Source organism: Thermobia domestica, chromosome 11 (genome assembly GCF_964235325.1).
Source record: "Thermobia domestica chromosome 11, izTheDome1.hap1.1, whole genome shotgun sequence".
Lineage (NCBI taxonomy): Eukaryota > Metazoa > Arthropoda > Insecta > Zygentoma > Lepismatidae > Thermobia > Thermobia domestica.
Window position 1 is genome coordinate 189,827,775 of NC_137464.1, and position 17,286 is coordinate 189,845,060.

A 17,286-nucleotide genomic window follows, 5' to 3' on the forward strand; every position below is an offset into this window, starting at 1 on the left:
CGGACAATAATCACCGATTATCGTGCTTTCAGTGATGTAGGCCCACTTTGATTTCATTCTCATATTATTTATAAAATCTTATCATGTATAACTTTACTGTGTAGGGTTGGTAACACTGTTCAAACAATACCTTTACCACCGACGCGAATAACCAACTCCTTCCTTCCTCTTCTTTTTTTCTACATTTCTTTCTTTTCATTAAGACAGACTCTCCTTGGCAATCTGCCAACTAGAGGTCTCAGCAGAACGGGTGAACAGTACTCAGATTATTGTCTGATGCCATTTCAAACAAAACGAGATGGTGAATACCTCATCGATAAACCTCGAAGATAAAAGATAGCTTTCTTCGCAACACTCTTACTATATATAATAGTTGGGTCAATGTCAAGTGTACAACGTCACGAACTTTGCAATCTTCAGAAAATAGGGTGAGATGTCCAGTCAATCGGAAGGCAGGGTGTTGTTGACAGGGTCATGTGAACTATGGAGAATACAAAATTATGAGTGATCTTCCTTCATGAGTTTAAACTGAGACACCTGGATTTAGCTCAGATCTGGTAAATATACGCACCACACACTGTTAGTTTATGAAATCTCGTACCGATGACACTAACTGAAAACAAGCCCTGTAGCCACCAGTATCCTGTTCTAATGAGCTGCTCAGATACACCTTGGAAGCGTGCCCTCGGAAAAGTTTACGTATGACTATCACTATCGCTTGGATGCTTCGCACAATTGATAAGGTGTTGACATAGGTCTTTCTGGAGGTGTACAGTTCTATTAGTGTAAGGAACGACTAGGAGAACTTCACCGGATTGTTACTTCTGGTAAAAAATATATCTGGCACGACCATCGTAAACAACCAGCGATACAGGACGGTTTCCAAAACTGCCTCACCACCCCTAAAAGGTTGTTGCTGATATGATGGCCTATTGTGGGAGTAATTCATCATGTCTTTCTCCATAGAGACTCTCAGATGCAACTCAAAGAACGATGATGACTCTCCATGAGTTTGCGTATGAAACTTCAACCACCGTATTCTCCTGGCATCTCTCCCATAAATATCACCTCTTTCGGCATCTTGATCACTTTTTAGCAGGGAATTTTCCTGATAACTGGGCGGTGCAATATAAGACGACTTCTTCACATCGCAAACTACTGTGTTATTTCGTCATGGAATCCAATCGCTGGGGAAGGGGTTACACAAGGTTATTTATTAAGCAGAGGTCATATTTGGTTAGCGAGCGCTGACGAAAGGATCTTGAGGTAGTTGTTGACAGATGATGTGGGTGAACAGAGAGAGTTATCCTAATGGCCAACGTTGGGGAAAGTTTGATGTGAAGTGATGCTATATGAAATAAACATCGAAAGTAGGTGCGGTTTCGCCATAGTTCAAAAGCCAACAAGGGTAGATTAATATAATTACACCTGAATTAGCTTTAAAGCTTAACTTTTCAAAATTTCAAGCTTCTATCTATCTTCGTTTTTTAATATATTCAACTGTGAAAGAAATCCTTTTTTGATACTGACCTGAAATGACAGATTTTACATAGAGGTGCTTAATGGAGATTTTGTCTACATGTGAAAAAGATATACCGATAGATATTCACCGCCAGTTGAAGGATGTTTGTGGAAACACTGTTCTTACTAACTGGATTGTGTGGAAGTGGGTGCGGGAATTTATGGAAGAGGGAGGGATCAACTAAAGATCTGTCAAGTTTCGGAAACCCAATTTTTGCAACCACCTTTAAAAAATAAATAAATAAATAAATAAATAAATAAATAAAAAAGTTGCGATCCTGGTCATAGAGAATGAAAAGCCAATCGTTGAGGACATCTGTAATCTCGTAAGATTTTCTTATTGCATCGCAGAAAGAATTAATACAAAACATTTGAAAGTGTCAAGATTCGTTCGTTAGGGCTCTCAACAGATGAATGAAGAGAATATAGTTTTCTGCAGGTGCATATTAGGAAGATGTCTATAAATCAAAGTTAGAGAAAAGGATGTGATGAAGAGTACAGTATTTGTTGTTCCTGCCATAGGGGGTGCGTACCTGATTTCAAGACAATAGTTATTTTCAAATGTGAAACTGTTCATGTTTGGAATAAACTTGTCGATTTGAATTAGGAATTGTATGTTGTCATTTTGAGGTCCCAGACTTGCGTCTCAAGGAGGCTAAGGTCGTGGTTAAATGGGATATTGACGTTTAATGAGATTACGTTTACGAAAGCAAATATGATGTTAGGAAGCAGATTCGGCGATGAAACAATAACGAATAGGAAGTAATCTGTCTTTTAGATATGACGGGTGAGGCTAGATGTGGAACTGGAAGGGAAGTGAAGGAAAGCAAAGATGGGTTGCTGAACCAAGAGCCTTCCTGGATTATCCGATTTGTGTATTTTGGAAGAAAAGAAAAAAAAAAGAGAGAGAGAATTTAGGAATTTGGATGTATTCCCGCTTTGGGACTGCTTTGTTCTCATACTTCTAAAGCGGTATAGCATCACAATTCGCTAGATAAAACTATAGAAATGCAATACAAATGAAAAATGTATAGTGAAATGCCATGTATCTATAAACCTATTATGACCTAAATTATTTATTTTTGTGACAAAAACAGCACAATATTGTCTTTCTTTAATGGCGAAATGATTCTCCACTGATTTCATACACAATTAAAATTCAGCAACAAATGTTACCTTAAAAACCCGACGTTGTCCTTTTTGATATCTTTTAAGTCCCTAACAGCTCTTGTTTACAGACCTAGTAATGGGTTGATGGATGACATCGGTTGTTTCTTAACATATATATAAACTGGACCCGCGTTGTTTACAGCTATAATGTTGAGTTAGGAAATCACCATTTATTGTGAAAGCAATCTATTTGATTTTTGTCATAAAAATATTAAAGTTCACTTCAAGGACTTCGTAATTTAAAATTCATCGAAGACACAAAAAAACACTCCACGTAGGCACACTCAAGTCCACATAGCAACGTAAATAATCGCAGAATGACAATCTTAGTTTTAGAACATAATAGTTACGTTTTTCCTGCTTTCTTTTCTTTATTATACCTGTTTCTGATACGCAAATACTGGCTACTTTTTTATTTCACACCCACGTAATAATAAATAAATAATAATAATAATATAAATGCAACTAAGTTTATGAATTTGATTGGACTTCAATTTTACAAAGTAACTCGAATTACTCATTTTCCCTTGCTGATGAAAATGTGGAAAAAAATTGTGAAAATTGCCATGAAATTTTAAATTTGTTCAGCAGTTTCCTACAGAAAAAAGCAAAATGTGTAACATATATATATATATATATATATATATATATATATATATTCAGTGAAACTCCAATTATCCGGAATAATGAGTTCTGAACAATCTGGGTATGAAGAAAGCCGAATAATTAGCGGAATCAAAGAAATGTTATTGAAAAATTCTAAAAAATGCTCTAAATCCACTTTCCTTTATAAAAAGGTAGGCATAATGTAGGCTGAAAGTAAGATCACTTCTGCTACAAACAATTAAAAGATACAGAAAATTTCAATTAAACGTAAATTATAACGTTGGTTTAAGCAGCAGTTTCAAGGCAGATGTATCAAAAGGATGGATCCAATTTCAAAACTCTATATCATGCAAATGAAATAATTTGTAATTACACAACAAACTGCAACTAATTTACTGAGTCGTCAAATAGAATTATAAGTGCTCTATGTGCCCTCCACCTGGCGCACGGACATTATCAAGGCGATACGATAGATGAATTCTTCCCATATTCTTTGCAGAGTGTCTTCTTTCATTAAATTCACTGCCGCTATGATTCTGTTTCTGGAATCATCCATATCAATTGGTAATAAAGACATAAAAACAGTCTTTCACTTATCTAACCCAACCTAATCCCACAAGAAGTCACACCGTGTTATGTCTACGTACCTTGCGGGACCAAATGTTAAATCTTCGGTCCCTGAGCCTATCCTATTGAGGCAGTGTGTTATTTATCTGGTTGTTGTTGCATTTGGAGTGACATCTAGCACATTAGAAAGTCTATGACGTACCCTTTGGAGTGATATGTATGTCATCACGGTTGACTCGTGATTGCAGCGGATATAGAGCTCTAATACTGGGTCCCTTTTTTTGATATATGGTATATTTTTACAAACGAATACATTGTTATAACTATTTTAATGTATTGTTTTATTTCCTTACATCGACCCGCATGAATGAAGTTCGAATAATTGGAGTTATACACGATCGAATCATTTATATACAGTCGAACACAGTCAATATCTCTATCTGGTGTTTCATACTTGAAGAAAATACCACTTACATATGTTGTTTATGAAGACATGGAAACGTAGGTGGTCCAAGTTGATGAGCACGTTCACTGAGTACCTTCACTATCACTTCTTCATCGCTCAGTTCCAAATATGGCAATTTTCCAAACTCGCAGATTTCCCACAGTACAATGCCGAAACTCCATACGTTTGCAGCTTGAGTTACCTGACGAGAGAGAAAAGATGGTATTAGAAATCATTATTATCCTATTTCGTCATAATGAAGTTACAGAAGAGCAAACAAATTATTATGATCAGTGTTTATCTAATACACCCTTCAATTTCCATACGCAGAGACAGTAAGTAGCTGGTTTAAGAATTTTAACTTGGGGGCGTTCAACATTATCACGGAAAGCACAAGTTGACCACGATTAAGTACCTGGGGTCATCCTGTAAAATACATAAAACAAAAATTCCGGTATTCTCGACTTAATAGATGTGGGACAGTTTGTACTGAATGAGCTTTTTTCTTTTTCTTTCTTTTTCCGTTTAAATTGTAAATGGGTCAAAGATGGTGTACCAGTATCTGGCATTTACAAATTCTTAGGTAGACTGGGTAGTGCTAATATTCCAGACATCTATACTGTTGCAACCGAAAATAAATAGAAGAAAACCAATACATGTTTAGTTCGTTTATCACAAATTATCACACATCTACTAGGACAAGAATAAGAGGAACAGAAAGATGGATAGACATTGTATTTTTATTTGTTTTTTCATGTTTCTATTGATATAATTGTATTTAGTCCTTGATAATGCTGAGCACTTTCCACTGAAAATTCAGAAACTAACCATGGTTTCTACCACGGAAATTGCGAGGCTTGTCAATCGAGCACTGATTACGATACCCCCATTCCAGTTAACATTCTCTAAACAATTTTTAATTGAACTTAATAACTGACACTAAATTTTAATTTTCTTTCTGAGGAACAGTAATCTATTGAGGAATGCATACTCCAGGAAATGGCAAACAGAAACAAATGGTACAGAGTTAATTAAATTGTAATAAGTGTTCGATTTAAGTGACTGAAGGACTATATTAGTCCTTATTAATAAGACCTAACAGAAAAAAATAGAAGAATGTACGGTTACAAAGTGGACAGTGGCGGTGTAAGGGCGGGGCCCCCACCCCGGGACCCACTTTGTGGGGGCCTCGGAGAGTAGGTAGAAAATCATTACTAAAGAACCTTGTTCGCATGAGCCGTACAAGCGCCGTCAAGGTTTATAATCCACACCTTCCCTAACAGTAAGCGCAATTAATTGTCAATCAATATTACACTAAATAACAGAACAAACAACAGAAATATCTGTATAATAAATCTAATTAGTGCCGGATTTTTGTATAAGCTGAACAAGCTATAGCTTAGGGCCTCACTGCCTTGAGAACCTGTGAAGAAATTTAAAGAAAAAACTGAATGTAGATTAAAAATAAATAAAATAACAGTTTCATTATCTTGGGGGCCCCAAAAGAAATTTACAGAAAAAGCTGTGTAGATGAAAAGTAGATAAAGTAAACGTTTTACGCTCTTGAGGGGCCCCAAAGAAATTTAAAGAAAAAGGTTGAATGTAAGTGAAAAAATAATAATACAAACATTTCACTCTCTTGGAGCCCCACAGAAATTTAAAGGAAAGAATGTATGTGGATTAACATATGAATAAAATACGATTCACTCTGTTCAATATCCTCACAGAAATTTAAAGGAAAAATCTGAGTGTATATTAAAACATAATAAAAGAAAAGTCGAAGTATATTGTGTTGTTTACATTCTAAGTTCTTATGATGCAAGTAATGGTGCCCCGTCTACTAACCTGCTTCCTAAAATATCAATGTTTATTTATATTTATGAGTTCAAGGGAAGGGCACAAAGAAGAGATCAACATAAAAAATGCTTTATTAGAGTACTAGCATTCTGTTGGTAAGTAAAAGCTCTTTGGTACAGACGTTATAGTCGCTGATTTTTTTAATTATTACAAGTCGAGTTTTCAGCAAGCGAGACCATTTCGCTTAGCTCGTTTCCTCTTTTCTGCTCTTGCCTTTTGGCGTATGAATTTACATTTCAGCCCACAAATTTAGAGTAAAGAAAATGTTCAATAAGAAAACATGTGTTCAGATATTCAAAAGAAAAAATAATTTACGTAAATTATGTGTTATATTGCTTCCTTCTATATTTAGATGGAAATAAAATAGAAATATTTTTTTTTTTACTTTGCCAACTTTGTGCAGCAGCTAGATGATGAGAGCGAGGAAAGGCTAAAAGTATGTTGTTTTAATTTGGCTTTGTTCTACCCGAATGACGTGGATGGCATAGAATTATTTCAGAATTGTAAGGTTATAATCTGTTCACTAGGGTGTACAACAGAAAGCTAAACAACTACTTCACTTTCCTCCACAAGGTATACTGAAATATGTATCTTTAATTGGACTTGAAGCTTACAAATGTTTTGCAACAACTCTTCAGTTTTTGATAACATGCCCGTATCTGTTGCATCATGTGAAAGTTCTTTCAGCAAAATGAATCTGGTAATGTCATACTTGCGCTCCACAACGCGGCTAGTTTTAGACGGAAGCATTTATTTTCTAGCATTTCTCCTAGCAAAAATCGTATTATCGATATCCCACTGTGTAAAGTAGCCAATGCTATAGCATTTCACATGCCATGGCATATCCTATGACATTTCTTGTCGATAGAACATGCTCTATTTCGTAGCATTTTCCCCAGCATTTCTGGCCCGATTGCAGCGCCGTGGTATATTAAAAGGAAGCGAAAGATTTTGTGCCAAATATCCATGCTCTTTGTTTTATGTGGAAAATTGAATTGTAGCAAAGAAAAATGAGTTGGAGTAGGGATGCTCTTTGCCCACATACTTCTTTGTGATTTTCATTTTTTAATATAACCGGCGAGAACTGTTGTTACAACCACTATAGCTGTAGCTACCTCACGCTTTAGTTTCGGAGCCATAGTTGCGCTCTTCTCCAGTGATTTGCTTGCTACGTCACGACAAGATGCTTATCAAAATGCTACCGTGTAAAAGAACCATAGAATATTATACGAGATTTTTGGCCGCAAATCTGCTGCAAGAAATGCTACGATAAATGCTTCCGTCTAAAACTAGCCTAAGTCAATTAAGAATCACGAATGTGGCCATTCTTTCTATCGAAAATGAAATAGCATCTACTTTGGATTTTAAGTTGAGACTTTCGCAGCTACCAAAGCAAGGAAGATAGCAGTCTGAATGCTGGTGGAACGCAGGCTAATAAAGTAGTGGAATTATCGTCGAAAGTAGTTTCATGTTTCAACTTAAGATAATAAAAATCCAAAAGTACCAAACGAATAATAAAAAGCCATCAATATATGTCAAATGACTGGTGATAAGGTGGTACTGAAAAGTAGGATGGTATAACCCGTAGTAGAATTCTGTGCTCACATATTTATTATGATACATCCCCAATTATTCAATGCATTCTGGACTTTTTGTTATAATATATTCTGATACTAAGTGTGTTAGTAAGTGGTAATGGAAACAGTCATAAGTGACAGAATATAAACATGACATATAGGCAGGAGAGAAATATTCTAGTGCTTAATTATTCATTGATATTTCAGCAAAAGCAGTGGAACTAAATAGATCGTATATTATCACTGGAGAGAAACCTAGTGAAAAAGTAAGTGAAGAAGATATGCAGGAGAGAAATCTATTCTAGCCATTATTTACTGATAATTCGATTCAAAAGTGTTTAAGTATCGTGTATGATCATTGGAGAGAAACCGAATGTTAAAGTGAATGGGGCTAATTGTAGGAGAAAAATCTAATCAAATAAAACCCATGTAGCGACTCAGACATGATAAATTGCACAGGAGAAACACTAAAGCCGAGAACCGAACAAGAATGTTCTGGAAATCGCATCGGTAATCTTATTATTTGCATTTTTTTTTCAATATATGCTCGTTCTTACATTTTATATGTAAATTTGTCTTTAAATGTATTATTAGGAGCATTACTTCCATTATTCCATCTAATTACAGTACATGTTTGAACTAGGATAGTATAACTTAGGTGCAGGATAAATTCTGGACTCTTTGTTGTTACGTTTTGTTTATTCTTAAGATTATGTTATTTTTGTCGTGAGTTGAAGAAAAAATATGCAGTGATAGCCCTGGTCCGGTTTTATTTTTAGATACCAGTCTGAAGGCGGTTCTGAGCATTAAGAAAATAGACAGGAATGCTGAATATTTAATATATCCTAAATTAAGATTGTATAAACACACACACCAACGGGAAAGGTGGAGAAGAAGTAAACCGAAAGAATGATTATGCAAATGAATGTAAAAAAAATAGCAGAATAGCAGTGTATAAATCATGATTGTTCGAGCAGGAACCCGGTCTACTTCACTGCCCCCAGGCTTCAGCTTACCTTATGTCGCCACTGAAAGTGGATACGTTTTTTTTTTTTTTTTTTTTTTTTTTTTTTTTTTTTTTTTTTTTTTTTTTTTTACCTAGCTCATCTTTAGATACAATCTAAAATTCTTTCGCTAATTCTATTTTTACAAAGTTGATCTTCATGCTACATACACAAAGCAAGTAAATGGTGTCAAGACATTATTCTGTGTTTAAACAGCTGATGGATTGTGCACTACATTGATACGAATGAGACTACATGCTGAAGTACATAAGAGTGAGGCTGTGATCTATAAACCTAAATCAAAATTTGTAAGATTAAAAAATGAATCATATGAATTTAATATATATATATATATATAATTTTCCTAAAATACTTTCATGTGCTTATTTTAAATCTATATTTATTCACTTGGAAGATATTCATCACAGTACCCAGGATATGTATTTATTTTCAAAATAGCTCTTAAATTGTTCATGTTTATAGAATTAACACCATTCAAAGTAGTATTAGTGTTTATGTGGTAAACAGGGTTGGCAAAAACCATGTTTTTTATTGAAAAAACCAAAAAACTCGTTTTTTTTTGTTTAAACCATTTTTTAAAAAATAATTTACTTTATGTATTTATATCATATATGGACAGAAATAAGTTTGTTTCGCCTTGGTGTTATTATACAACAACCGGATTATGTTGGAAGGGGTCACATAAGCTTAAAGCGGAATCCAAACCGCTTCTCGGCTTACATCCAAGAGAAATTGTCCTCCATTTTAACTCGAAACCAGGACTAATTGGCCACAAATGCGATACGTCTGCCGACTCACTCAGGAAGGACTTCTGATAAAAATACGTTGCACTGATCTTTACATATTTGTTACTATAATTGTGAAGAGCCATTTCAGAAGGACAATAAATAAATAAATAAATAAATAAATAACTAAATAAATAAATAACTAAATAAATAAATAAATAAATAAATAAATAAATAAATAAATAAATAAATAAATAAATAAATAAATAATAATAATAATAATAATAATAATAATAATAATAATAATAATAATAATAATAATAATAATTAAAAAATAAAAATAAACAGTTGCACAAGTGAAATCATTATACAGAATTACATATGAACAATTTCAAAATACTGCAGAGTACAGAAGAACTAATTGAGTCCAGTTAGTTTACTACGACTTTTATTAGTTCAAGTTAAAGAAATACAACGACTTAATTTGCATATGATAAAAAAAAAGTGAATAAAGATACGAATTATTTGAGTCCACTTTGGTTCTGACCCATTTATACATAAATAGATACCAAAGATACTTCTGATTTTAATAAATGCCTCTCGTGGGGTTTGTATGACCCCCCTAAAAAAGTACAGCATTTCGATGTATTTTACCAACAGTAAACATTATTAAAACGAAATCATATTTAGAACTTTTCTTTGATTGCAAGTGCATAACAATAATAACTATAAAAAAATCACAAAAGAAACATTCATAAACTTATAAAAAGAACAAAAGTTGCTTTTGTAGCATAATCTCTCTGAGTACTGAATGGGGAATTTAGGTCTGAATATAATACGAATAATAATACATGAGAGTGAAACGAGATAACTCACAAATGTGTTTTTATCAAGATTTTACGAACACTTAACTTTTACGAACATTTTTCGTTTTTTGGTTTAAACCAGCCAATCCTGGTGATAAATAGAGAAAATCTTTTTTTCAAATAACATACACCCATTACAAGTCTACAATATTTTAATAGTTACAAGGAACGGACATGAACCTGTCAATCGAACATCCGAATCAAACCTAGTCCATTCGATAGACCTAATAAAGATTTGTTCATGCACAAAAAAGTAGGTGCCATGGACAACAGAGTAAGTCCCTAAGGCCCATTAACCCTGTTAATATAAAGAAAATCGTAGACTCGCAGTGAAATAGCTGTTGCATCAACACTGTTCATTGGAAAGTCATTGTTCATAGTTCATTCTCGTCAGCATGAAACAAGCTTTCCAGAGATGCTATGTATTAGGGCCCACAACGTATTCGAGCAGGGAAAATTAGGAGAATGTCGGGGAAATTCTCTCACATCAACTTTGGAACCCTCTGGAGTGGCCCCGGATAAAAGCAGACAATCCATGTGTATCTCGAAAAATACTATAAGGGATAAGAAATAAGTGTACCAAGTTTTGTATTGATAGACTGAATAGGTATGACGGGAAAGCGTGTAGTGGTATACAAGCTTTTCCCTCATATTTATTCAGTCTATCAATACAGAACTTGGTACACACATTTCTTATCCCCTATAATATTTTTCGAGATACACGTGGATTGTCTGCTTTTATCCGGGGCCACTCCAGAGGGGTTCAAAGTTGATGGGAGGGATTTCTGGAGAAAATTTTTCCGACATTCTCCCAATTTTCCTTGTTCGAGTACGTTGTCGGCCCTAAAACATAGCATCTCTGGAAATCTTATTTCATGCTGAAGAGAACGAACTATAAGCCATGACTTTCCAATGAACAGTGTTGATGCAACAGATTATTTGACTGCGAGTCTACGATTTTCTTTATACTAACAGGGTTAATGGGCCCCAAGGACTTACTCCGTTGTCCATGGCACCTAATTTTTTGTGCATGAACGTATCTTTATTAGGTCTATCGAATGGACTAGGTTTGATTCGGATGTCCGATTGACAGGTTCATGTCCGTTCCTTGTTAGTAGTTCTTACCTCTTTCGTTTCTATTGTAGTTTCCGTACAAAGTAATGTTTCAGGAGCACACCATCTGATCGGAAGAGCTACATCACCAGCACAATAATAATCATCCTGTAAAAAAACGTAGTCTTCAATCAAGAACCATGAGAATCAAAGGTTCAATTTTAATACTAGAAACGCTTACGTTCAGATGTTCACGGCTGTCACAAAATTTTTATTGATCAACGCTTTCAATGTAGAAAATAATAACAATTAAATGAATGAATGTTTATTAGGGACAAACAGTTACAGCCACAAAGTGCCCCCAAAAAAGATTATACAAATATAGGGCGCTTACATTTAAACATAACATAAAAATGAAATATGCAACAAACAAACAAACAAAAAAAAAAAAAAATGGGTATTACAGATGAACATACAATGAAAATCATAATGAAAAAACAAATAAACATAATTATCATCTCAAGTACATCTCAAACAAAGTACACCCAGTCATGAGACTAAAATAATAACATATTGATATGAGTAAACAATAGGGAAAAAGTATATAACATATTAAAAAGGAACATACATATAATCATAAAGTTACAAATGAAAATACATGAAAATCAAAAAAGAATATAAGCGTAATTTTAAGTACCGTCAAATGGGGTGAATAGAAACATGGGGGTGAATAGAAACAAAACTCCCAGATTAGTTTTGGATTTATCTGGACGATAAATTAATCAAGAAAACTGAAATTTCTTAACATAGTTTTATACGGCTAAAGTGTCCAGGGCAGAGACAAAATGTTTTACTGAGTTGGGAACACTGAGGTAGACGGCAGTAGTATTAATGTGTTACTGAAATCTTACACGGTATTTTAGCGCTCCTTAAACTTTCTTGGTAAGTATGACATTTTCATATTTGTTGCATTTGAACATATGCCTATTTTGTAGTTTGTTGTTTCATTTACTGACGTTCATAGTAAAAGTTTTCCTTTTGTAAATTATTTTTAATCAAAATTTAACTTTACTGGGTTATTGTTATGATTTTTAATTAGTGGGGTGAATAGAAACACTTCTTGGGAAATTCTTGAAATTCCTCAAGGAGTGGAAAATTCTTGAGGAGCAGAAAAAAAGACCTGATAGGAATGTATCAAACATTTCTAAGAACAAATTTCCAAGTCTTCTGAAAAAAAAAAAAAAAAAAAGTGTGAAACTGAAGGAGGAAAATATCAGGGCTGGATTTGAAAAGTGTGGAATTTTTCCCCTTTGTCGAGACCAAATACTGAGGATGTTGCCAAAAAAAAAGACAATGAACGAGAAGAAACAGAACAGCAAGTCGTCTCAGACTGTAAACCGTTCCCTTATGGATCTTCTCAGGAGCATGAGAGAAGATGAAAAAAATAAATAAGGGAAGAAGAGAGTACGAATAGATGTTTTTGGTAAGAGTTTTGGTTTGTTTTCTGAAAATGATACATTTTCATCAAATCACAACGAAACTCAACCTGCATTTGTATTGTCGGAAGAGGAGAAAGACAACATTCCAGACGATCACGAACTAGAGGATGGTTTTCTAAAGCTGGTGATTTTGCTGTGGTAAAATGAGAAGCTAAAACTCGATGAGACTATCCAGCACCCAAGTGCGAAAATGGGAACATGATGCATATGTGGGAGTGTTTTATAAGAGAGCACATAAACAATGAAATTTTCAGAACGAAACTGTTGGGTTTTATCAGGAGTTCGTCAGCATGCTTTAAGTATATGATAACTTTCGGGCCCCTTCGTGACTAAGCGGTTAGCGTACGCGCCTTTGGCGTGGGAGACCCGGGTTCGATTCCCGGCGGGAGCTCATGTAGTTCTGATTCTACGTTAATCAGTAGGTCCACGTCTCATATAGCCTCGCTGCTGAACGGGACGTAAACCTCAAAATCAACTCAACTAATGATAAGTTTCCCTGATGATTTCAGTGGTTTAAATCTTATTCAAATATCATCAAAACTATATGGTCGTTTATACCTATATTGTGCATTGTATTGTTTTATAAGTTTGTAACTTATGTAATACTGGTCCTATTGAACTAATATCTTGCAGGTATCAAATAAATAGTTCGTTTCAACAAATACGCTGTTTCTTTTTTATCTTTCCAATAGTATAAAAGAAACAACAATGAAAATAAAATAATTGTTTCTATTCACCTCATGGGTAGGGGTGAATAGAAACATTAAGAAAAATCAAGGTGAAGAAAAGTGGAGTTGATAAATTAATATGACGTTTACTGAAATTCATTAGCATATTAAGACCTTTCTTTTGGAATAATCTGATACGCGAAATCTTTAACATTACCAGACTTATATTCTCATATAGCCAAAAATGTGTTTCTATTCACCCCATTTGACGGTACACTCATTCAAAAGACAGAAATGAAAAATAATAAAATAAATATACCAAAGAATACAAAATAAGCATATGGCATGTAAAACTCATAACCAAGATAAAAAAAAAAAAAAAAAAAAAAGAAGTGTAGTATCCAAAAAAGGAAGCAAGGATAAAAGAGAAAAAGATGATAGGAAAAGAGAAAGTTAAAAGAGAGAACAAGAAAAACAACCTAAAAAAAATTCTCAAATGGCACCTTACAAGTTAAAGAGAAAAAAAAATTATATATCCTTTAGATTTTTAATTAATTGTGGACAGATTTTAACAAAATTACTTTGAAAGATATCTATAGCATAGTAACACTTATTGGCTGTATCTATAGTTTTATACATTGAACATTTCAGGGTAGGAACATTCTAAACATAAGGTACAAAATTTCTAACATTGCGATATGGAATTCTTATGGACCATAGACCATCAATAGAAAAGACACCTTGAAGAATTTTATGAAAGAAACTCAAATCAAAAATACACCGCCTATCAGTTAGATAACAAATAAAGCTCTTTAGATATACAAGACAAACTCATATCTTTGAAGGTTTTTAAACTTCCATTGTAACCAAGCCAAAAAATTGTTTTGAACAGATTCTATAGCATTTACAAAATACTTAGTTTCACTATTCCAAATAACAGTGCAGTACTTCAAATGGGATCGCACGTTGCAAATGTACAAAGTCTTACAGGTATTGACATTCGAAAAATTACGGCATAGGCATTTTAACATAGCTAAGTTCTTCCTAGCCTTAGAAGTTATTACTTGTAAATGCTTATTGAATAATAACTTATCTAAAATTATTCCTAAATCCTTGGCATAGGCTCCAAAATCGATTCTCTGTCTACCGACTGTGTAATTATACAAAAGAAGATCAGTTTTTCTTGAGAAAGTTATACCTTTAGTTTTGGTAATATTAAAGGCAAAAAATTGTTTTCAGACCACTTGACCACTAATTCAATATTATGTAGTAAGGTTACTTGATCTTGAAAGGTTTTAATTTCTTTAAGAATTTTTATGTCATCGGCATACATCAAATATCTACAATTTAAAATCTTAGGTAGGTCATTTACATGCAACAAAAACAACAACGGACGAAGATTAGAGCCTTGAGGCACACCAGATGTTATATTATGAATAGAAGACATATACCTCACTTTGAATTTCCTATTATTTAAGTACGAATCTAGCCACTTTATTATTTGATTCGATAATTTGTACTTATACAACTTACTTATTAATAAGTGATGAGGTAATTTGTCAAAAGCTTTGGCAAAATCAAAGTAAATAACATCTGTCTGACCACCCGATAATAATAATAATAATAATAATAATAATAATAATAATAATAATAATAATAATAATAATAATAATAATAATAATAATAATAATAATAATAATAATAATAATAATAATAATAATCGGTAATTGTGAATGATACTTTAATTGAAATTTTCCTGGCAGCGTGATTTTAGTAACTCTTCTCGGGCTATCAGCCAGGTGAAGGTATTGACATCCGACGTTTCGAATGCAGACATCGCATTCATCTTCAGTCATTGCAATCAATTACAATCCCTGAAGATGTATGCAATGTCTGCATTTGAAACGTCGGATATCAATACGTTCACCTGGCTGATAGCCAGAGAAGAGTTACTAAAAGATACTTGAATTATTCTCGTCATTCTAATAGACGATTATTATATGTAGTATATTATAGCTAAGTGTCCTTTACAGCAGAAATCTACACCGTATACTGCGAACAATGTAACAAAAATTTATTCAGTATGACACTGCTCATACGAATTTAGACAGAGTCAAAGTACTAAATACGACATGCAGTCCCTCAAATCAACGCTGACTCTGGAAAATGAAAAATTTACACTTGTCTACTGAGTTAACCTTCGGATAGCACAGTTCTTACTTGTAAAAGAAAAGAACGTAATTTCCATGCCGAATATCGACATGAAAGCTACACAACAGATAAAATACGCATGAAAGTCATCTTGATCCATTCTACTAACAACAAATTTCTAGTTGCCTTTAGACAATACGCATAATTGTGAAGTGTAAAATTTGATCAAAATTAATATCTGACATTCTTATTTTAACGGGTGTACATTGATTAAGTGTTGTACATATTGTTATTACATTTTGTAGTGTTCTTGCATATATTTAATGTTATTACGTTGTGACAACCATGGTGTAATGCTAAATGTAAAAACAACCTTAAAGCGAAAATATGAATAGTCAAACATAGTTACTATTTGAGTAATCATTTGTAAATTATAATCCTTCATAACGCGAGGTTACAGGTTACGGGATGTACTTCGCATCCAACATCGAAGTAGGAGCTATCCCTCGCAATAAGCATATACAGAAGAAAAGGAAAAAAAAGAGTAATCAAACTAATTCTAATACTTTGATAGTTTGAACGTAACCAACTACATTGCCTACTAACTTTCATTTTAATCTTCCCAAGTTTAAATGACAGGTAGCAAAGCATGATATGTGTCATGGTGGAGGGGATGATTGGGAACTTTACCTTTTTCAATACGTCTCAATTGTGAGTGCAAGGGTACAGAGACGTGACCTCCTACACCAAAGATAACACTTTTTTAACCCCCCCCCCCTTACACTCTTACGAGCTTTTCTACAAGTCCTTCATCTTATTAATTCTTTTCAGATTCTCCAACAAGCGCCATACTATCTCCAAACCTTAAACACTTCACCATTCTATCTCCTACAGAAATACCGTCCTCCTTAGGCTGGTCGCATATTAACCACAGACAAGCCAGTGAAACTGAGGTAGAGGGAGACAGGAGAGGATGCGGAGTACATTGAATGACACACACACACAGTCAATATCCTGAGTGTATTGACTGTGTATGTGCAGTCACAGCATTGGAGAGGCCTTTTCCTAGTACGTACTCGAGCGGATACGAGGCTTTGTTGTATTGCTCATAGTGCTGAACCTCGGCTTGGCTGTTCTGTCCTCTGGTCAATTTAAGCCACCCTTATGCAGGCACTTCATCACTATCTCTTACACATAAAAAATAAATATATACGTATCTATAAAAGACTCCTTCCAATTGCCTTCTCCTCTGACATTTCCCCCCTATTCTAACAATGATTCGTTGATTTCTATATAAATTCCTTACAAACCTTTGATTCTTCCTTTACAAACCCACCTTCTTTAGAACTCCTACTAACAATTACTTATTTACATGGTCAAAGCCTTTTCTAGATCAGCAAACCATATAAACCTACTTCCTTTTTTTCAGAAAGCTTTTTACCGATTCCTATTAATAAACCCAAAGTGCATCTTATATCCTCATCCTTCCTAAACCCAAAGTGCTCCTCATTAACTTCCTCATTTGATCTACCATATAGCATTGTGTTTTTGAAGCG

The 17,286-nt window shown here is 34.0% G+C and overlaps 1 protein-coding gene across 4 annotated transcripts in view; it reads right to left on the reverse strand.

The window, feature by feature from the left end:
* The window catches only part of LOC145664613 (uncharacterized), a 280,282-nt gene that overhangs the window by 53,142 nt on the left and 209,854 nt on the right, over positions 1 to 17,286 (reverse strand). For all 4 annotated transcript variants that reach the window (XM_081731431.1, XM_081731428.1, XM_081731430.1 and 1 more), the window contains 2 exons: positions 11,485 to 11,580; positions 4,339 to 4,511 (listed from right to left, as the gene is read on the reverse strand). In XM_081731431.1, coding sequence (XP_081587557.1) covers positions 4,339 to 4,511; positions 11,485 to 11,580 — 269 coding nt within the window. The remainder of the gene's footprint in view (positions 1 to 4,338; positions 4,512 to 11,484; positions 11,581 to 17,286) is intronic.